This window comes from Eleutherodactylus coqui, chromosome 6 (assembly GCF_035609145.1).
Source record: "Eleutherodactylus coqui strain aEleCoq1 chromosome 6, aEleCoq1.hap1, whole genome shotgun sequence".
NCBI classification, from domain to species: domain Eukaryota; kingdom Metazoa; phylum Chordata; class Amphibia; order Anura; family Eleutherodactylidae; genus Eleutherodactylus; species Eleutherodactylus coqui.
The window spans coordinates 91,908,720-91,931,570 of record NC_089842.1 but is presented as its reverse complement, the minus strand read 5'-3'; the positions used below and the strand labels follow the sequence as shown (position 1 = coordinate 91,931,570).

Genomic DNA, 22,851 nt, shown 5'->3' with positions numbered 1-22,851 from the left:
GTTCTGACCAGACACATCGTTACATCTCTGTCTGTCAGGACCATTTTCAGGTGCTTGGCTGAAGGGCATTTAGTCTCACAGGAATCAGTACATGTACTGCCTTTGACACCCACCCATCTTTATCTCAGTTTGCTCTGGTGTCATGAATGACTAAACTGGACTGCCAAGAAGTGGAACTAGGTTGTCTTTCAGCAACTAATCCATTTATAGTTTGGGTACAGACAATGGCTGTGTTCGTGTCTGGAGACCTAGGGATGAGCGCCTCAATCCTACTTTTGCTGTGGAGCGGCACACTGCCCCCCTGCTGGTGTAATGGTCTGGGACGCCATTGCATATGACAGTCAGTCACCCCTAGTAGTGGTACGAGGGACAATGACAGCCCAGCGATATGTTCAGGACATCCTGCAGCCACACGTGTTCCTCTCATGGTGGCTTCCAAGAGGCATTTTCCAGCAGGATGATACTCAGCCGCACACAAGGGGGTCACAAGAATGCCTCCACAACATTGGCACACTTCCTTGGCCGTCCAGTCACCAGTTTTATCGCCAATAGAACATGTATGGGACCATCTGGGATGCCATCTTTGACAACTACTGCAAATGTGGACCAATATTTTGCAGGGTACAATATGGAACCTGTATGCCTCCATGCCCGCCCGTATCACATCTAACATCCAAACTAGAGGAGGCCCAACAGGGAACTAGAGCCTCCCTAAAAGTGTGCAGTTTTCTGCAATAAATGGTGCTTTTGCTCTGATATTGTAATCACCTACATATATCGACGTTACAATTAGAGATGAGCGAGCGTACTCGCTAAGGCAAACTACTCAAACGAATAGTGCCTTATGCGAGTACCTGCCCGCTCGTCTCAAAAGATTCGGGTGCCGGCGGGGGAGAGCGGTAAGTTGCAGGAGTGAGCAGCGAGAAGTGGGGGGGAGAGAGGGAGAGAGAGCTCCCCCCTTCCCGGTTCCTCCCCACTCTCCACCGCCGCCACCCGAATCTTTTGAGACAAGCGGGCAGGTACTCACATAAGTCACTACTCGCTCGAGTAGTTTGCCTTTAGCGAGTATGCCCGCTCATCTCTAGTTACAATCACACATACATACCATAGTTGCATTCGATTCTGATAACTCCTTCTAGGGAAGAGTCTTATTTTGACAATGATTGTAGTTTAAACCTGACCTGAATGATATGTGACATCGGAGGACCAGTATAAAGGAATAGTGCCGTTCTGAGGACTTATTGATTAGTTTAACATTCAGAGTTCAGATGAAACAAACCAGTTATTCTGGAATTGCTTTTCTTTTCAAATGCCTTTAAAGTAGCTTTCTTCAAGATGTAATGTGATATCAGTTGCTTTGCAGGTTTGTCAATTCTCTTCATGCACAGTGAAAAGAAACTGAGAAAAAAGTAACCACATTCTTTTTAAATGAACCTCCGTCCCTGCACCCACATTCTCGAATACCGGAGTGGATGATTTCAGGGAACTTAGAATCAATTTTTCATAGTTTATATTAATGTATTTTAATTTTTTATCAAAAGCCTGCTAAAACAGATGTCTGATTTCATGAAGTATAATGGAAAGGGGACTTGAGTTGCTTGATCTCGCTCTCATTTAAGCAGAGACTAGTGAACTTTTTCCATTCTTTACAAAACCTAGTGCCATGTAATTTTTTTTTTTAGAGCTTTCGGTTTCAAGTCTATCCATGTTTAGGTAGTTTCTAATATCCCCCCCCAAAAAAACTTTAAGAAAGTCCCCCCATCTGAGCTGTATTAAATTATATTCCCAAGTTCCCAGTAAAGTCAGAGGTTTGGGGTCTTCTGACATCAGTAGGTAACTACATGCGCAGAGCAAGTTAAGCATCTGAATGTGACGGCGGCACAGTATAGCCAAGAAGATGTATCATTAATATTGATGAGTGTCTCAGTGCATGGCTGCCCACAGACGCAGTGGATTGATTCATAGGTTGAGTTCCATAGTGGGGATTTGAATAGGGGTAGTGATATGCACATGCGCAGTGGTGCAATAATGCGCTATTGAGCATTTTTGTAGCCATGGAGTCATATCATCAATAATGATGAACTTGGTGCTTGGCTGCACGCTGGTGCAGTAGATTGCGATCCATGGCGGGAACCAGCAAAAGTTCAGTTACGCATGGATTTTGGGAGACAATGCGTATGCGTTGGGGTGTAATGATGCGCTATTCTGCACCGACATAGTGCCCTTTGAACCAGCCTCTAATAGATGGAATTGGAGACCCTTAAATATCCCACTGTGCTCCGGGTAAGGCACGTCTATATCAGGATGTCACTACTATATGAGAGGTCCATCCAATGTAGTTTTCAATTCTCTCTTGCAGTCTTCTTACCCATGGTTGGTTAAAACATGTTTGATTTTTGTTTTTTATTACGTATGATCTTAGGGTATATTAGATTTGGGTGTCGGGACGATTACCCCACAGGCGGCCAGGGTATAACAGTGCAAAGATTAGAGGGGAGTATTTACTTTTTTTTTTTTGTTAATCTGATTGTTTTTATTGAAATTACAATTTTAATACAACACCCCATAATTTTTATGCATTAACATATATATAAACATAATATACATAAGGCAGATCATTACCCCACCCAAACAATGCATTTAAACAGAGCAGACCCGACACCATCTCCAACAAAGCCTACGTAAATGCACAAAAAAATTAAAGACTAAATCTAATCCACTCCAAATCCCATGAACTTTTCTACAGTACGGCCGGGTCAGGTTTTGCAGGTTGAGATCGGCAGCAGAAGACCTGTGAGTGATTGCGGAAATTAATTGCGAATGATCGTGTATGCATGCGGTTTTCTGCACAGATGTACGTGTATGGACAGTGTATAATCCACGCAGAAGACAGATCACAAGCAGGATGCTGCTCTCTAGGCTCGGCTGGTTTTATACTACTTTTTTTTGGAAGTAGTATAAACCACTTAAAAAACCCACTGGAGGAAGAGCCCAGAAGAACAAGCGGAGGTTGCGGACAGCAGGCTGGATGATGTGCTACTCCCCAAACTCTGTCCTGCATTGTCTGCCCACAAATTTCTGCTTTCTTTATACCATTTGTTATCTGGTGTCCTAGCAACTTGCGAGCGAATCTGTGGCCATATGCAATGTTAATTGCATATGCCCTACAGATTGCTCACATCCATAGAGATGAATGGAGCCCATACATGCAGAATCCCTGCTAAAATAGAGCACACTGCGATTTTTCTTCCACTTACGGAATCTGCAATTACTACCAGCATGTCTGAGCGAACCGGCGGCAAAAGTCCATGCCTTTCAATGCATGCATATCACCGCGTATTGCCCGCACAGACAACGATTGCGGAATCTGCAATTAGATCCATTCGTGTGAGACCGGCCTACTTCCATGCAACTTTCCTCAAACTTAGGCGAAGCTCACACAAGCATATTTGAATTGCGTTGTATGCGCGTATAATATGAGGTACATCACGGCAATTCAAATACTTTGATTTTCGCTATTACATTCCCACTGCTGTTTTTTCATTGCATATAATACGCGAGTAAAAAAGAATGCAGCATGTTCTATTGTATCACACATTACGTGCAATAGAGCTCTATTATTATTTATGAGTGCACAATAAATGCTGTACATATGCAATTGCATTGCGGATGTGCGGCCTTTATAAGCACTGGCGCTAAGCGGCATAGGAGGGAATTTAAAAAAAAAAAAAAAAAGAAACCAGGAAGAGATACGTATGAGATGTGCTGTCATGCTCAGTCCAAAATCACTGCCATACACAGTGAAATGTTGGCTCTCGCATCGGTAAAGCACTGCGTCACACATACTGTGGGGCGACCATAAAGGCCCATTTACACTGGACGATTATCGCTAAAACTTCACTCATCGGCGATCATTTTAGCGATAATCAGTGCGTACAAATGGGCCCGGGGCACCCGCCATCAGTTTTATCAGTCGTTCTCCATGGGGGGGGGGGGGGGGGGGGGTAGTGCAGATAGCATTGTTTCCCATGGAGAACAAAGGATCTCAGCACAGATAATAGCCTCTGGCTATTAGCCTGTGCTCAGTGAAGGCTTCATTAACATACATAATTGGTATTTAAGTAGCTGAGAAGCTACTTGAATACCAATTATTTTTTAAGCAAAATAATCACTTAAAGCTGTAGCTCAAACGACGATTATCTGCTCGTGTAAATGGGCCTTAAGTCAGAGACGGAATAGATGCAAGAGTCGGTTGGTAAATGCAAATTGTTTCTGCATTCAGAACACCGATAGAAAAACATGAATAAGCGTACCACAAGATAGAGGGAATACATTATGTAATCAGTGCGGTATAAGGCCTCTTTCACATGGACTACAAAATCATCAAAACGCATATATGTGAAGCTCATGGTTTCCAATGGGTACCTTCACATGAGAGATGTTTTGTACCCTGAAAGAACCCATTGGAAACCCTGGGCTTCACATACATGGGTTTTGTACTGATGATTTTGTAGCCTGTGTGAACGATGCCTAATTGTGCCTTCACACTTGTGATTGCAATATTGCTGTTTTTTTTTTAATGCGAATGTCAATAGAATTTTCTAATGTTAAAAACGCATCGCACAAAAATCGCAAGTTTGTGCTTTGCGATTTTTGTGCGATACGTTTTTAACATTAGAAAGTCCTATTGATATTTGTGTTAAAAAAACGCAGCGATATCGCGATCGCAAGTGTGAAGGCACCTTAGGGTGCTATTACATAAGTACTCTTAATGCTCGCGTAATAGCTCTTGAATAGAAAGGGAGCAGCCCTAGGGTATACCTGGCTAAATAAGCATAACTTCCCAAAAATTGTCAAAGGCAAAATGCAGCCTAAGGGCTTATTCAGACGACCGTATATTGGCTGTGTTTTCACGCCGAGCCGATATACGGTGTCTTTATCTGAGGGTGGGGGTAGGGGGGATGGAAGAGCCAGGAGCAGGAACTGGGCTCCCACCCCAGCCACTATTTTCAATAGGAGGGGTGGGTGGGATGGGGGTGGAGCTAAGTCCCAAGCTTAGCTCCACCCCGTCCCTCGTATTGCAAATAGTGACAAGCTCAGTTCCTGCTCCCGGCTCTTCCATCCCCCCCCCCTCCTTCCCCTGCAGAGAGACGCCGTATATCGGCTGGGCGTGAAAACCCAGCTGATATACGGTCGTCTGAATAAGCCCTAATGGTTATACCCTCCAAAATGAGAATATAAAATTATATACTTTATTGACATATATGTGCTCAAAACAGACAAAGACACTGTAAAATAAAAGAATAGGTGGCTGAACTAAATCCTTTTGAGTCCATAAATGAACTAAACATGTATTGCTAGGCAGTCTGTGAGAACAGTTGTCTTTAGCCGCTAATATATTCTCACAGCATGCAGTGTTTGGGGAAATGACATACCTGCTGGCAACCAATAATGAGGTGCACAGGGTGTCAGTTAATAGAGGCGCTATATAAGCAGCTGAATTATAAGCGCTCAGTAAACTGCTATGCTGATTATGCATCAATCACAAATGTGACAGAGGCTACAGAAGTGAGGGAGACCATAAGGGCTCCTTCCCACGGACGGATTTCTGCCACGTAATACGCGGCGTAAATCCGCTGCGTTGCACTCAGCTATTAGGTTCTATTGAACCTAATAGCACAATGCTTACGGTGCGGAATTCCGCACCGTAAAATGACCCGTCCTCACCTGCGGCATGCTCTATTTGGCGCAGGTGTACGAGCGGACGGCTTCCATTGCAGTCAATGGAAGCTATCCGTCACGCTATCTTCCGCTGTAGCACAGCGGAAGAAAACGTGAAACCGCTTCCCCGCCTACCGCCAGCTGTGTCATATGACACGGCAGGCATGACATGTGATGCTGTGGGCGTGTCATATGATGCGCCGAAGCGTCATGCGGGACGTAGGACGCTGGATCCGGAGGTAAGTATTGGGGTCTTTGGGGGGCACGGCAGAGCCCGTCACGGCCGTGTGAAGCCGGCCTAAAGGATTGCCTCAACGCCTAGTTATCTATAGGCATATATTGTATAGTGGAGTCATCCCTAAACCTAATCTAAAAAACATGAACCATAGGTTTCGCCACACAAGCTTTCTCAATGGCGCTCAGGCTACAGTGTGAGGTGCGCTGCACTGATACCTTATTTATAGAGAGAGGGTGGGATCATTAGATTTCTAGCCAATGTCTATGCAGGACCAATGAGCAGTGGTTCTATCATGAATGACAGCTCAGAGGGAGTAATCTACCCAATAGGATATAGTAACACTGCGTGGCCGATAGAGTGCCGTCGCCGCTGCTGCATCAGCTGGCAAGATAGGGTGTGTGTGCTCCCCTCTGCCCATGTGCCCGACGCCACACAGATTTACTGCACAAATAAACCCATAAAAATAGCTCTGGCGTGTATTACACTGACATCACGCAAGTATGCCTACTTAAGGCAGGCTCACACGAGCAGAATTTTATTAAGTAATACTCGATAAATGGAGTCAATGAATATACAATGAGCCGCTCACATTAGTGCGTAAAAAAGAGAGCAGCATGTTCTATTTTACTGTGTATTACGCAGGATACAGCCTTCTTGTTCTCTATGGACATGAGATAAATGCTAACACGTGCAATTACATTGCGTATGTGTGGTGTTTATATGGAACATCGCTAAGCGACAGAGGGAAAAAAATCTAAAAAAAAAAGAAATCAGGAATGCTGCGGATGACAGCATGTGTGAGATATGCTGTCATCCGAAGTACAAAATCGCTGCCTTATGCAGCAACATGCCTGTGCACCGGCAGCTCACACAGCGGTAAAATGCTGCTTTATACATAGCCCTATAGAGCCTACGTGCCCTACGTGTCCTGACGCCCCTCGTGACTCCCCACAGTCAATGGAGAGCCAAATATAAAACATCATTAAACTATGTAAAAGAACATCCCTAACTGTAACCTCTGGAAGCTGCACTTGCATAAGGGTGAATGCATACGGCCGGGTCGGATCCCGCTGCGAGAATTCTCGCAGCGGGATGCGATCCGTGCCCCTGAAGAGACCCGCGACTCAGCTCCTCTGGTGTCTTCTCTCTACTCTGCGATGTGGGCATGGGCAGAGCAGAGCCGGCCCGTCAGCGGTGATGTTTTTGTGCGGACCTCTGCGACGCTTGCATAGAAATAGGACATGCCGTGATTTGTTTACTGCGCGTGTTTTCACACAGTCAAATTGCGGCTGTCTTAGTAGGATTGCATAAACCAGTGCAATCCTATGACAGCGTCCACGGGCGGAAATTTTGCAGGAAATCTCACCACAGAATTTCCGCCCGTGTGCAGGAGGCCTTAAAAACATATTCTAACAATACAAAACGTCCCCCAGAGTCCATTACTTCAGACCAAAAGCATTACCCGCTTACTACAACCTCCAGAAAACATCCAACAATGCAAAGAACACAATGATTAAACTAGTCACTATTGCTTGCATCACCACCTCCAAACCCAGAAAGGAACTATTTGCTACCACATTCTTTTTTACCAAGTCATTTGACTTTCTCTACTGACCTCTTTCAAAATCTTAAAACCTCCCTTTACAAACACACTCCACCACTGCACAAGCAATGCTATCCACACCTGCTATCCCTCTTTCTGCTACCCTCATTGCTGGTGATATATCCCCAAATCCCCACCCCATCCTTCCCATTAAAGAACATATCCCACTCTGGTGGACTCACGTTGACTACATATAACATTCATAGTTAACCATTAAAGATGAGCGAACCTACTCGGCCACACCCCTTTTTCGAGTACTTCCGTACTCAGGTGAAAAGATTCAGGGGGCTCCGTGGGTGAGTGGGGGGTTGCAGCGGGCAGTGGGGGGGAGAGGGAGAGAGAGGGCTCCCCCCTGTTACCCGCTGCTACCCCCCACGGTAAATATACAGTGCTTGTTCCTGGGCTTTAATCCTGGCCGATAGCAGAAAAATGTAGCAGAATGAAAGCCTCTGTTTCTGCAATCAAGTAGGAGCAGGTCAGGTCTTCAGCTGTCAGACACAGATCAGGACTTGGAGGAGAAGGGAGAAGTGGTTTTTAACTGCTTCTGCTTTCTCCTTCCCAGGCTACATAGTGGAAAATGAGCACTATGTACTAGAGAGTGAAAGTAGAAGTAATACTTAGGCCTCATGGCAATGGGCATAATTAAATTGCAGATCACCCGCGCAAACAATCTGCAGTTCAATATGCCCCATATACAATCATTGGGCTTCTGCAGGTAATTAAATACCTGCGGATGCCATTTTTCTTGGCTTGCGGATCGCACACGTGGAAAAAAAATGCAGCATGCTCCATTTTCTGCAGATTCCCGCATGGACGGCTTCCATTGAAGTCAATGGAAGCCGTCCGAGCTTCAGCACACACAGTTGATGTGCCACAGATCCGTGGGAAAGCTGGACATTTGAAAGAAAAGAATGCACTGTGCATGTGCATGGCACGCTGGCGTGGTGCACTGAGCGCATTTGCAGTGCAGAAGAAAGAAAATCCGTCTGGGACAGAGAAGACCACTTGGAATCCTTGCGTGCCTGTGAACATGAGGCCTTACACTATGTGACTGGGTGACCACGTGACCGCTCGGTGCACCCCTGTTACAGCAGAGCTGCAGGATCTTAGCAGACCCTGATCAGCTCTGTTAGTGACTGATGTCCCAGCTAAAGTGGGAAAGTGTCACGTAAAATAAAAAAAGGACAATGTGAATGCCCCCTAGAGGTCTTATATGACATCATGGGCGTCATAGATGGTAAAAAAAACACTTACAAAAATAAGTTTAAAAAAATTACAGAATAAAATAAAAGTACATACAAAAAAAAGAAAATGACGCACCGCCGACGCCAACCAAAACTGTCGCCGTATGTTGTTACCCCAATAAAACTGAAAGGGGGATAAAAAGGCAAAAAAAAAATAAGTGGCTGAAGAAAAAAAATAGGGCAGTAAAAAGTGTCTGCTTCTTTAGGACCAAAACACCCTGGTCTTTAAGGGGTTAAAGAAACTTTACCCTTTTAGAGAAGGTGATAGATTTTTGTAGGATACAGTTTACTGAGCTCAAAGACACCAAACTACTCAGGAAGTAGATCTATTTTTAAATGGAGACAATTAAGGTGAGAGCTCAGATGAGACCAGATGAGACCAGACATAGCGAGAATGCAAGAAAGCAAATTACAAGCTAATGGAGCCTTTTTGTCGAAGGCGTGGTACACGTGTAATATTTCTGGATGTTCTTATGCAATTATCTTAATGACTCCAAGAAAACTACTATCAAGTATATTTCAAGAGATTGTATCCTAAAGGCATGTTGCCATCGAACACCGCTCTGTCCAAGGTGGTACGTTAGATGAAAACAGCGGAGTGTGGCGGGTCTACACTGTTCCTGCATCTCCCATAGAAGTCAACAACAGTTACGCAACCAGCATCGACCAGCGAACTGCTCTGTTTTCGTAACAGAAACAGCAGAGCTCACTGTAATATGCTGTTGGCGTAACTCCCATTGACTTCTATGGGAGTAATGGAAATAGTGTAGCAAAGCCCTTTCAGCTGTTTCCATAATCCCAACCAGTCATGGTCACCTTGCACAGGCAGGCCCGGGCCCGTGGGGAAAACGGCTAAAGATCAATGTGAATCCTAGAGGGGTGACCTGCACTTGTCTGACTTTTCAAGGGGTTGTCTCACGGCAGCAAGTGGGGTCATACACTTCTGTATGGCCATATTAATGCACTTTGTAATGTACATCGTGCATTAATTATGAGCCATACAGAAGTTATTCACTTACCTGCTCCGTTGCTGGCGTCCCCTTCACCATGGATCCGTCTAAATTCGCTCTCTTCTGGCGTTTTTAGACGCGCTTGTGCAGTCCGGTCTTCTGCCTGGTGAATGGGGCCGCTCGTGCCAGAGAGCTGGTCCCGCATCGTCATCATAGCTCCGCCCCGTCACGTGTGCCGATTCCAGCCAATCAGGAGGCTGGAATCGGCAATGGACCGCACAGAGCCCACGGTGCACCATGGGAGAAGGAAGAAAGAAGTCGTCGCAGAGCGGGGATTCGGGTAAGTAATATTAATATATATATATATATATATATATATAATATATATATTTTTTTTTTTTAACCCATCCCTTGGGTTTGTCTCGCGCCGAACGGGGGGCCTATTGAAAAAAAAAAACCCGTTTCGGCGCGAGACAACCCCTTTAAGGTCTAAGATGGGAATGCGTCTTTGAGGCCTTAGTCACGTAAGCGTTTTTAGTGGCGATAAAAAAAAATGCATTGGATTCCAATGCATTCAGATGGTTATTAGCGGCGTAAAAATGTCCGGCCGGAGAAGATAGGCCGATACGCTGGCCGATGTTTTGTCGCTGCCAGAAAGGATAGGCTTGCCCTATCTTTCGGGCTCTATCAGCTGGCAACTCCCAAAGACTCCTATGTCAGCTGGCTCTATTGAGCCAGTTGAAGGAATTCCGGGCATATATAAGCTGCACCTGGCCATGTGAATGGGCTAGAAAACACGAGATTTAGCCGCATCTGGGATGCAGCCGGCAAAAAATCGCAGTGCTCATGTAAGAGACCTTAGGTATATAATAAAATGCTACATCTGTGTATTAACAATTCCATGTCTTATTGTATTTTTCATGTAGTTATATATTAATTTTTGGTAAAATTTTAAGTTGGAGTAGAAGCTAGCTACCTTGATGATGTCATCATTAAAGGGGTTGTCTTAGGCCCAGCAGATCATTGTGGGTTCCATTTTTTTGAAAACCCAAGAATCAAATGACAGATTTAATAAATGGGCGGACTTAGGGCTCTTTCACATGATTAGGCCAGCGCGTCCGAAAAACGTGTGAACGGGTGCACAAATCTGCCAATTCTCCGCGCATTCAGATGGCCCGGGCCTGGCGTATATATGCAGAGCCGTTTCTGCTTATTAACTAACTCCTGCCCCCTCCCATTGCAAACAGGGGTGGAGAGAAGGAGGGAAGGGGGTGGGAGTATAGCAGTCACACTGCTAAACACCCTTTCAGCTCCCTTCTCCGGCAGATGTCATAGGCTCCCATAGGAATTATCTTTCCTGGCCGGCGTAAAAGTGCCTGGCCGCAATGCACTATCTTGGAATCCAATGCATCTGATGGTAGCGTATATCGGCCAGCCGTGAATAAAGCCTGAGTCTGCAAGAACGAGAGACAGCCTTCTTTAGCTTACCTCCACTATGGCTGATAGAGGGGTTCCAGACCTCTATGACAGCTATATACCTTAACAGGTTTACTGCACTCCCCATCATCCTTGGTTGTGAAATCATCTACAAACAAGCAGGTCCAGAGCTGGTTTTAGAGGGTAACAGCCGTATCCAGTAGAGATTAAAGGCCCATTTAGACACAATGACTATCGCTCAAAATTCGTTTAAAAGCCGTCTTTTGAGTGATAACCGTTGTGCCTAAACGCGCGTCCGTCATGCATTTTTCGTGCACTTTTCGCTGATCACTGACTTTTAGTTTGCCCAAAGTCAGTGATCAGCCTTATCAGTACCGCGCGCTGAGTTCTCAGTTGGATACAGCTGATACTATTGTTTCAGCTGGTATTTCGCTCGGAGAACAAATCACAAGTATGCAAAACCGGTCCAGCTTCTCTTCTGCATAACCCCGCTTGGAGCGCTCATTCATTTCTTCGCTCTGAGAAGAAAATAGCTGCATACAGAAGACAAGCGGCCCCATTTGTCTTCTGCATCCCTCGCTCGGAGCGCTCAGCCGTGCGCTCCGAGAGGACAACATCTGTATGCAGAAGACAAGCGGCTCCGCTTGTCTTCTGTATACAGCGTGAGCCTTCATTTACACACTAATAAACTGTTAAGTAGCTAGTTAGCTACTTAACAGTTTATGTAAACTAAACGCTTAAAACTGTCACTCAAACTTTGAGCGAATTTTGAACGATCATCCAGCAATGTAAATGCACACAACGATTATTGCTCAAAAGATGTCTTTTGAGCGACTTTTGAGTGAGAATCGTTGTGTCTAAATGGGCCCTAAGTTCTGCAGAAATCAGTTTATTTAGTATGACAGATAGGAAGTAGCTGCTACTAGAGATGAGCGAGTGTACTCGGTAAGGACAGATACTCGAGTGAGTATCGTCCTTACCGAGTACCTGCCTGCTTGCCCTCAAAGATTCGGGTGTCGGCGCAGTGGGGAGGGTGGGGGGGGGGGAGAGAGAGATCTCCCATTCCCGCCCGCTCTCACCCCGCTGCTCCCCGCTGGCACCCAAATCTTTGCAGGCGAGCAGACAGGTACTCGGTAAGGACGATACTCACTCGAGTATCTGTGCTTACCAAGTACGCTGGTCATCTCTGGCTGCTACACAGCTTGAAGTCTGGAGGCCATACAATTGCTCTTATATAAGAAATGAGACACTTATTTACAGTACATGAGGATTTGGCAGCACAGGGATGTTTTTTCTTTAGGGCAGATGTACATGTTAATTACTGAAGAGTAACTTGTTTCGGGTGACTTTTTAGAATAAACTGCCAACCTGATAAGTCTGTGTTCTTGTAAGATGGGGTATCCCGAATGATGTCCTCCGTTTCACTTTAAAGTAGAAAACAGTTGTGCGCCAAATAAAATGCAGTAGTTGAACTTCAGCACAATTTCAAGTATATTGGCACACGTTTGTTGGTTTCAGTGACTTTAAAACGTTTAAGGGCTCACTTAAACTTCTATAGGTGCCCCCTGTATTAAGGTGGCTTCAGAAGACTGCATGCACAATTTCAGCACAATATATTTGCACAATGAACGAGGTTAATGTAGATTTGCATACGTATCAGTGCATAGTATTGTTCTTTCTGCGTACGCAGGGCCTGTTCATATGCACGCGCAAAACACCCCTGCCCTGATTTAAAAGGCTGTTTAACCAAACGAGGTCCAGAAATGTTCTCTTTTTCACATATGGCGCATGTCCCTGCATTTGCACACCTCCCACGGACTTATATGGGAGCCCTTGCTGTGCAATACGCAAAAAGATAGAGAAGGCCCTTTTTTTGCACCCCCCACAAAAATTGCAACGTTCATGAGAACAAACCCATTGACATCAAAAGGCTTGATTCTCTATGCATCGTGTGTGTATATTATACGCATGCAAAAACAAGTGCAAATACGGTCATCTGAAGCTGCTCTTACGTGTGTATTTTTTACAGCAAATCAGCATGTACATCCATCCATATTTGCTGCACGTGTTGAATCCCCATAACGTATATTTCACACATAATATGAACCAAAATAGGACATGCTGCATTTGTTTTAGGCTGGATTCACACGAACGTATATCGGCTCCGCTAATTCTCGGAACTTAGCCCCGCCCCGCATCCTTTCATTGCAAATAGTGCAGAGGGGTGGAGAGGAGGCAGAGAGGGGGCGGGAGCTCAGTTCTTGCTCCTGGCTCCCCCCCCCCCCCCCAGATGAGGATGACGTATATCGGCTCAGCATGAAAACCGAGCTGATATACGTTCGTGGGAATCCAGCCCACAAAGTATGTTAAAAAAAACCCACAGATGTGAGTGACCCTATATAAATCAGTGGGCTATTAGCACCACATGCTTTTGTGCACATAATACATGGGCAACATAGGTTCATGTGAGTGAGCCCAAAAAGTTTTGTCAGTTTTTAAACACATGGTTGCTCTGTTTAATCAACTCTGCAGACAAACAGTGAAGTAATTTTTATTGTCACCGTAATAATAATAGTGTTTTATTTTAATTATACATCGTATTTGTCCTCATATCTGGGTCAAAGCAGGAGACTTAGCTAGTATGGTCAGCTCTGCCAAGGTAACAAATTAGAGAATTCACTGGAAAAATGAGCTGTATAGATTATATAACATAACTTTTATGTCATCTGCTAAAATAGGAAAGAAGAATAAGAATCGATATGATCCTTTATGATGTCACTATTTTCCTGGATTATTTAGTATGGACATTATTAAGTGTCATTGTCTTTGGGATTACCCTGATGTTTCTTTAGTGTATCTAGTTGGAAACTATGTGGATTGATGGGTTATGTGTATATAAATATGGTTGTATTACATCCCTGTGTAAGATACATTTGTTTGTAAATAGAGATAACAGTATTTTTGGGCTGTCTCTAGTTGTTTATAATCATAAGGTATTCTTCTTCCATTCTCCCTTTCCCCTGAAACTAGGGCCTAGGTCCCTGGCGAGGTTGTCCTTTTTAGGACCGTTAACTTGCAAATTAATTATTAGGTTAGCATATAGGATATAGACAAGTAATAGGCTTCTTTCCTATTTTTAACCCTTTCCAATCTACTGTTTGACATCTAAAGACATTCTGATCGAAGGCTGTACAGTTACCGATGCCAGAAGACGTCCAGCAGGGTATTCTTACTGTATATTACTGGCCGCTCTGTTGTCGGGGGCCTCTCAAGCATGTCCAATACCACAGTACTGGCTCTAGCCAGCAGGTGGCGCCATTGCATAATGGCCGAAAGAGAACCCCCTTGGAAACCCTGAATCCAAAACTGGATTGCAAAGGGTTAATGGATGAGATAGAAGAAACTATACAGCACATTATATCCCCATCCAGAAACTGATATTATTGCAAAGGCTAGATTCGCAGGGCATATATCGGCCGGGTTTTCACGCCCGACCGATATATATGCTGCCCCTCTGATGCATTGGCTTACAATGCATCAGTGCACATTGGTGTATTTCCACGGCGTAAAAGCGTCCGACTGGCCAAGAGAGGGCATTTTGGAAGGGCGCTTTTGTGCTGGCGATGGCTGCATAGATTCCTATGGGAGCCTATGACATCTGCCGGAGAAGGGAGGTGGGAGGGAGTTTAGTAGCGTGACTGCTAAATTCCCGCCCCCTTCCCTGCTCTGCCCCGCCCCTCCCATTGCTGGCTGCGACAAGGGGTGGAGAGGGGGCGTGAGCTTAGCACACTAGCTCCCGCCCCGTCCCGCATCCTCTCCTTGCCGAGAGACAGCGAGGGGGCGGGAAGGGGCAGGCAGCTTAGTAGAGCTAAACTGCCTCCCCCCGCTCAATGCCACTGCAGCCTTGGTGTATATGCGGTGGTCCAGGGCCATCTGAACAGGCGCGCATGTTAGATTTGTACGCCCGTTCACGCATTTTTACATCGTCATCGGGCGAACGTAAAAGCGCTGACGCCCGTGTGAATCCAGCCTGAGGGCACTTTCACACAGCGGTTTTAAGTTCAGTTTTTTGTGAGAAAAACCAGGAGTGGGCCCAAAATACACTAGAAATGCAAATCTTTCCATTGTACTTTCTCACCACTTCTGGTTTTGTCTCACAAAAAACTGAACATAAAAACTGCCATGTGAAAGCGCCCTTAGGGTGCATTCAGACGGCCGTATATCGGCTGGGTTTTCACGCCCAGTCGATATACGGCGTCTCTCTCTGCAGGGGAAGGAGGCTGGAAGAGCCCGGAGCAGTTCTCTGAGCTCCCGCCCCCTCTCTGCCTCCTCTCCACCCCTCTGCACTATTTGCAATGAGAGGAGGCGGGACAGGGGCGGGACTAAGTCGTGTGAATTAGCTCCGCCTCTTCCCACCTCTCATTGAAAATAGTGCAGAGGGGCGGAGAGGGGGTGCCTAGGGGGTGGAGAGGAGGCGGGAGCTCAGAGCACTGCTCCCGGCTCTTCCAGCCTCCTCCCCCTGCAGAGAGAGACGCCGTATATCGACTGGGCGTGAAAACCCAGCCGATATACGGTCGTCTGAATGCACCCTAAGGTCGCTTTCACATGGCAGTTTTTATGTTCAGTTTTTTGTGAGACAAAACCAGGAGTGGTGAGAAAGTACAATGGATTTGCATTTCTACTGTATTTTGGGCCCACTCCTGGTTTTTACTCACAAAAAACTGAACTTAAAAACCGCTGTGTGAAAGTGCCCTCAGGCTGGATTCACACGGGCGTCAGCGCTTTTACGTTCGCCCGATGACGATGTAAAAATGCGTGAACGGGCGTACAAATCTAACATGCGCGCCTGTTCAGATGGCCCTGGACCACCGCATATACACCAAGGCTGCAGTGGCATTGGGCGGGGGGAGGCAGTTTAGCTCTACAAAGCTGCCTGCCCCTTCCCGCCCCCTCGCTGTCTCTCGGCAAGGAGAGGAGGCGAGACGGGGTGGGAGCTAGTGTGCTAAGCTCACGCCCCCTCTCCACTCCTTGTCGCAGCCAGAAATGGGAGGGGCGGGGCAGAGCAGGGAAGGGGGCGGGAATTTAGCAGTCACGCTACTAAACTCCCTCCCACCTCCCTTCTCCGGCAGATGTCATAGGCTCCCATAGGAATCTATGCAGCCATCGCCAGCATAAAAGCGCCCTTCCAAAATGCCCTCTCTTAGCCAGTCGGGCGCTTTTACGCCATGGAAATACACCAATGTGTACTGATGCATTGTAAGCCAATGCATCAGAGGGGCAGCATATATATCGGTCGGGCGTGAAAACCCGGCCGATATATGCCCTGCGAATCTAGCCTTTGCAATAATATCAGTTTCTGGATGGGGCTATAATGTGCTGTATAGTTTCTTCTATCTCATCCATTAACCCTTTGCAATCCAGTTTTGGATTCAGGGTTTCCAAGGGGGTTCTCTCTTTCGGCCATTATGCAATGGCGCCACCTGCTGGCTAGAGCCAGTACTGTGGTATTGGACATGCTTGAGAGGCCCCCAAAAACCCAGCCGATATACGGTCGTCTGAATGCACCCTGAATTTGTGATACAAGTGGCGCTTTTATGCTGGCGATGGCTGCATAGATTCCTATAGGGGCCTATGTCAGCTGCTGGAGAAGGGAGGTGGGAGGGAGTTTAGTAGCGTGACTGCTAAACTCCCCCCCCCCCCCCCTTCCCTGCTCTGCCCCGTGCCTCCCATTGCTTGCTGCAATAAGGGGTGGAGAGGGGGCCAGGGCCATCTGAACAGGCGCACACGTTAGATTTGTATGCCTGTTCACGCATTTTTACGTCATCAGCAGGCGAATTTAAAAGCGCCGCCGCCCGTGTGAATCCAGCCTGAGGGCACTTTCACACAGCAGTTTTTATGTTCAGTTTTTTGTAAGCAAAAACCAGGAGTGGGCCCAAAATACACTAGAAATGCAAATCTTTCCATTGTACTTTCTCACCACTTCTGGTTTTGTCTCACAAAAAACTGAGCATAAAAAGTGCTATGTGAAAGCGCCCTTAATCTGTGATACAAGTTAACAAATTGTATACACGAGTGGCTGACCCAGAAGTGTCTGAGACATTAAGGCTGAATTCACACGGGGCATAATTGCAGCGGAATTTCTAGTGCAGAAAGGTGAAACCCCAGGGGTGGCACATCCAAAAAATCCTGACTGCTGCAGTTATTTGCCTTTTAAAATCTGCTGCCCTATATTTAACAGTGCGCATTTTTGTGCGCAGGTAAAAAACGGACATGTGACTGCTATTGAAAAGCATTCGTTCTAATAGAAGCGGATTGCAAACGCAAATTCCATGCGGAGCAAAAAACGCCCGTCTGACTGAGCCTTTACTATGTAATGCAATGCATTATGGGATGAAATATGAGCAGAACATGCTGCCACCACAGTAAAATACTGCTCAAATACCTACTCTATATTCTGGTAGTGTGACGCTTGATAAGATAAAAAAGGCTGGATGAAGGAGACACCTGGTGGTGCAAAAGTACATAACCATTTTTGTATTACGCTTCTAGGCCTGTTCCCAGCCTTTCAGTAATAGTTTTCTCAGCTGCAGTGCCATACAACCAGCTCTCACCGTGAAACTGCACTCAAATAATTCCTAGCCTGCTGCGAACGACTTCATTTATAACTTTCTCTGTCTGCAGTGCGTTATACAGGGGTCTCACCGCTAAACTGTACTCTAATATTACCGGGGCCACTGCAAAGTATTTCAGCTCTGCCGCTGTACAGAGCGTCTCACAATACCCTTTCCTTGGTGGCATTGAGATAGCTGCAGTTACCAGCACTATCCATTGGCTTTAGAGTCTTCTCCAACTCCATACAGCCTCTATTATCTACAAGTCTCTGCGAGCAGTAAATTACCCCTAAGTATCAGCGCAAGACAGTGGGTTAATTTTTTCAAGTCACAACACAGAGCCTCCGCTATCTACAAGTCTCTGTGTGCAGTGAATTAAGCCACAGTTGTCACTGCTGTACAGTGGGGTAATTTATTTCGGCCCTGCTCTATTCTTAATCCGCCATGATGAGGAGTAAGGGTAAGAGTTGAGGATGTAGACGTCCAAGTGAGGGTGTGGGCACAGGCCGAGTTTTTGGTCGTGGTGAATCACAGCCGGCTGCTGCGGGATTAGGAGAGAGGCAAGTTTCTGGGGTCTCCAGCTTCATATCACAATTATGGGTCCGCATGGTAGACCTTTATTACAAACAGAGCAGTGTGAGCAGGTCCTGTCGTGGATGGCAGAAAATGCATCCAGCAATGTATCGACCACCCAGTCTTCTACGCCGTCCACAGCTGCAACTCTGAATCCTCTGGCTGCTGCTCCTCCTTCCTCCCAGCCTCCTCACTCCATGAAAATGACATATTCTGATGAGCAGGCAGACTCCCAGGAACTGTTCTCGGGTCCCTGCCATGAGTGGGAAAAAATGGTTCCTCTCTCACCTGAGTAGTTTGTCGTGACCGATGCCCAACCTTTGGAAAGCGACTCCCGGCCTGCACCCACACCCACACCTCCACCGTCCTCCACTCCATCCAGCAATGTTTCTCAGCGCAGCGTTCAGCTGTCGCTAACACAAGCATTGGAGCAAAAGCGCAAATACGCCGCCACTCACCCGCACGCACAAGCTTTAAACGTGCACATTGCCAAATACAGGCTTGTGGAAACGGAGGTTTTCAAAAACATGATGGCGGCGGTGGTCCCACGCTACTTGGTCTCCAGTCGCCACTATTTTTTCCCGGTGTGCCGTCCCAGCCCTACACCAGCACGTCTTCGCAACATAAATCGTGCCCTCACCAACGCGGTTACTGGGAAGGTCCACTTAACCACGGACACGTGGCCAAGTACTGGCGGACAGGGCCACTATATCTCCCTTATGGCACATTGGGTGAATTTGGTAGAGGTTGGGACCAAGTCAGAGCCTAGGACCGCTCACATCCTACCCACACCCAGAATAGCGGGTCCTACCTCGGTGCTGGTATCTGCGGCGTTTTATGCCACCTCTTCCAAACCCCCCCCCCCCCCCCCCGCTCCTCCTCCGCCACATCTACCTCTCAATTAAGAAATGTGAGCACGTTGACAGTAGTCCGTATCACGCGGCAGCACAGCGGTGGGCAAGCATCAGCAAGCTGCGCTGAAACTAATCAGCTTAGGTGATTAGAGGCACACGGTCCCCGAGCTGCTGCAGGGTCTGACAGAGCAGACCGACCTCTGGCTTTCGCCGCTGAGCCTCCAACCGGGCATGGTCGTGTGTGACAACGGCCGCAACCTGGTGGCGGCTCTGCAGCTCGGCAGCCTCACACATGTGCCATGCCTGGCCCACATCTTCAATCTGGTGGTTCACTTGTTTGACCTGCTCGGCAAGGTGCGCCGTGTCTGCGCACATTTCTGCAAGTCCACCACGGACGTTGCCACCCTGAGGACCCTGCAACATCGGTTTCAGCTGCCAGAGCACCGACTGCTGTGCGACATGCCTACACGCTGGAATTCTACGCTGCACATATTGGCCAGGCTGTACGAGCAGCGTAGAGCAATAATGGAATACCAGTTGCAATATGGACGGCGTAGTGGTAGTCAGCCTCCCCAATTCTTTACTGAGGAGTGGTCATGGATGGCAGATATCTGCCAGGTCCTCGGAAACATTGAGGAGTCTACCCAAATGGAGAGCGGCGATGCTGCAATCATTAGCACTACCATCCCACTGCTTTACCTGCTGAGAAGAAGGCCGACGCTTTGCGGTTGGAACAGGAGACGGGGGATGCCAGTATGTTGCTTGATAGCCAGACCACCCTCATGTCTATATCTCAGCGCGTTTTGGAGGAGGAGGAGGAGGAGGGGGAAGAGACAGCTGGGCACACTGCAGAGGGTACCCAAGCTGCTGGCCTGTCATCTGCTCAGCGTGTATGGGCTGTAGAGGAGGAGGAGGAAGATCCTGAAAGTTATCTTCCTAGTGAGGACAGCAATGTGTTGCGTACTGGTACCCTGGAACACATGGCTGACTTCATGTTAGGCTGGCTTTCTCGTGACCCTCGCGTTAGACGCATTCTGGCCAATACGGATTACTGGGTGTACACCCTTCTCAACCCACGGTATAAGGAGAACCTTTCCACTCTCATTCCCGAAGAGGAAGGGGTATGAGAGTGATGCACTACCACAGCGTCCTGGTGGAAAAAGTGATGCTAAAGTTCCCATCTGACAGCGCTAGTGGCAGAATACACAGTTCCGAGGGCCAAGTAGCAGGGGAGGCGCAGGGCTCAGGCAGCATGTCCAGCGCAGCAAGGGAACACTCTCCAAGGCCTTTGCCAGCTTTATGGGTCCACAGCAAAACTTCACATACAAAGTTGCAGTTCCCTCTATCAGGCTACATATTCATGCCTATATGTTTGAGGGTGGTTTCAGACAACTGTATGCGCACCTACGCTCACTGGCACAGAGCATAGTTGGAATGAATGAGGATTTTCCCTGGCCGTTCAAACTCCACGCTATAGCGCAGGAGTTTGAAAAAAAATAGCGAGAAGATAGGTCCTGCCCTAGTTTTCCCGCATGTAGTTAATATTTTGTGCGGGAAAGATAGAGCAAGTCCTATCTTTCCATGCTCATACAATTAACAGGGAAGAATCCCAATAGTAAAAGCGAATCCACTGAAATCATTTGAAATCAATGGTTTCATTTTGTCCCACTATGCGGCAGTGATTATCATGGGCGTATAATGGGTCTAAAACACATGCATGCCCTAAAAATGTGAGCCCTCAGCCAATACAGATATTACTATAAATGCCTTTTTAGGATATTGTGCAGTAGTATTTCCTGTTACTCTCGTCTGCCTCAGGTGCATCTTGGAGATCAGCATCTCAATACGTTTGTGTAAAGAAAAAGAAATACTGGTTTATCTGGAGGAAACCTGGTATAGCTAGATCCAAAATCTAATGAGTTCATTACCTGAAGGTGGGGACAGTGGGCAGGGCCACTCAATATATAAGATATGGGCTGATCCCTCAGAGGTATGGCATCCTCCATCAGTTAACTGCTAGGATTAGGCAGCTCCACTCCTGCAGCACCCCAGCATCAGCCTTCCTGCAGCACATTCACCTGTTCTGAATATCCAGCCCTGCAAGGATGTCTTCTCAGGTAAGTGCACTTCTAGTATATCTGCAAAATGTCTTATTCAGTTTAAGAATTTAGCCGACACTTACTGTTCTATATAAAGCTAGAAATATATGAAAAGATAGAAATATTATATATATATATATATATATCTTATTCATGAGACTCTGAATTACTATAGACATATTTACATTTATCTCATATTCAGGGCAGAACTATGGGGGATGCGGTTGCATCCGAGCCCAGGAGCCTTAGGCTGGGCTCACACGGTGTGGAATTGATGCGGAATTCCCATGCAGACTTTCTACACTGAAATTCCGCCGGCAATTTTTAAAGCAGCAAAGTGGACGAGATTTGCAAAAATCTTGTCCAGGCACTGCGCCGATCCGCTGTGGCCAAGCTGCGCTGATATTGACATGCAGGAAATCAAAGCCGCAGCATGTCAATTGTATCGCCGTTTCCACTGCGGCCATTTCTCCTCTCTATGGGGAAGAGCTGGCTGCAGCATAATAAGCTGCTTGAAAACCTGCAGAATTTGTGGAATTTCCATGCGGTACCGCTGCAGACATTTTGCGAGATTTCTGTGGGATTTCCATCCCGTGTTAATCCAGCCTTAGCGGGCCCATAAGGCCTCTCTTCTCCATATAGGGAGCCTAGTAGTATGAATAAAGCATTATAGTTGGGGGGCCCTGTTACAGGTTTTGCATTGGGGCCCTGAATCTTCAAGTTACGCCTCTGGGTACAGATGAAGGATGGGGGGGCCCCAGCTGAACTTTTGCCCCTGGGCATCTGAGCCTTTAGTTACCGCCCTGCTCATAACTACCTGATAATCATCATCTAATATCTAGCAGTAAAATAGATGATATATTAGAGAGAATCTATATGACGGATAGATAACATATTAGATAATATTTATCTAATATCTAACATATAGATGGCATCTAATATCTATCTTTTTGATAATCATCTATTTAATATTTAGCACTAAGATAGTTTCTATTTGATAGATAATCTACTGTATATTAGAATATTATCTAATATCTCTTATCTATTAGATAGATTGCATCAAATATACACCTAATATACAGCATATAAGCTATCAGTCAGAATCTATCTAATATAGAATTTATCAGATAAATAGATGATATTTGTCAGATAGATGAGATATTAGATAATATTTATCTATCTGCTAATCATAATCTATTTAATATGTAGCAGTAAGATAGATTCTAATATACAGTATATTATCTATCAAATAGCATCTATGTATTTATCTGTTAGTATTTATCTAATAAATGTCTATCTACTATCTCCTCTATCTATATGTACTCATATCTATCTGTCAGATAGATATTAGATAAATTGATTGGATAATATTTATTTATCTAATACATGTCTATCTATCTGAAAGATATATATTAGATTCTGTTAGATATTAGCTAGACATATAATATCCATCGTCATCTGTTGAATAGTTATCTGTCATCTAAATATCTAATCTCACTTATCTACCCATCTATCTGATAC

The 22,851-nt window shown here is 46.1% G+C and overlaps 1 protein-coding gene across 2 annotated transcripts in view; it reads left to right on the top strand.

Annotated features, from left to right (window-relative positions):
• Positions 1-22,851, top strand: part of LOC136632365 (potassium-transporting ATPase alpha chain 2-like) — a 479,010-nt gene that overhangs the window by 445,613 nt on the left and 10,546 nt on the right. Inside the window, exon 1 of one of the 2 annotated variants that reach the window (XM_066607174.1) lies at positions 17,220-21,348. The exons of the other annotated variant lie outside the window; for it this stretch is intronic. Coding sequence (XP_066463271.1) covers positions 21,337-21,348 — 12 coding nt within the window. The 5' untranslated portion in view covers positions 17,220-21,336. Of the gene's footprint in view, positions 1-17,219; positions 21,349-22,851 lie in introns of those variants that run through there. 2 annotated transcript variants of the gene reach the window in all.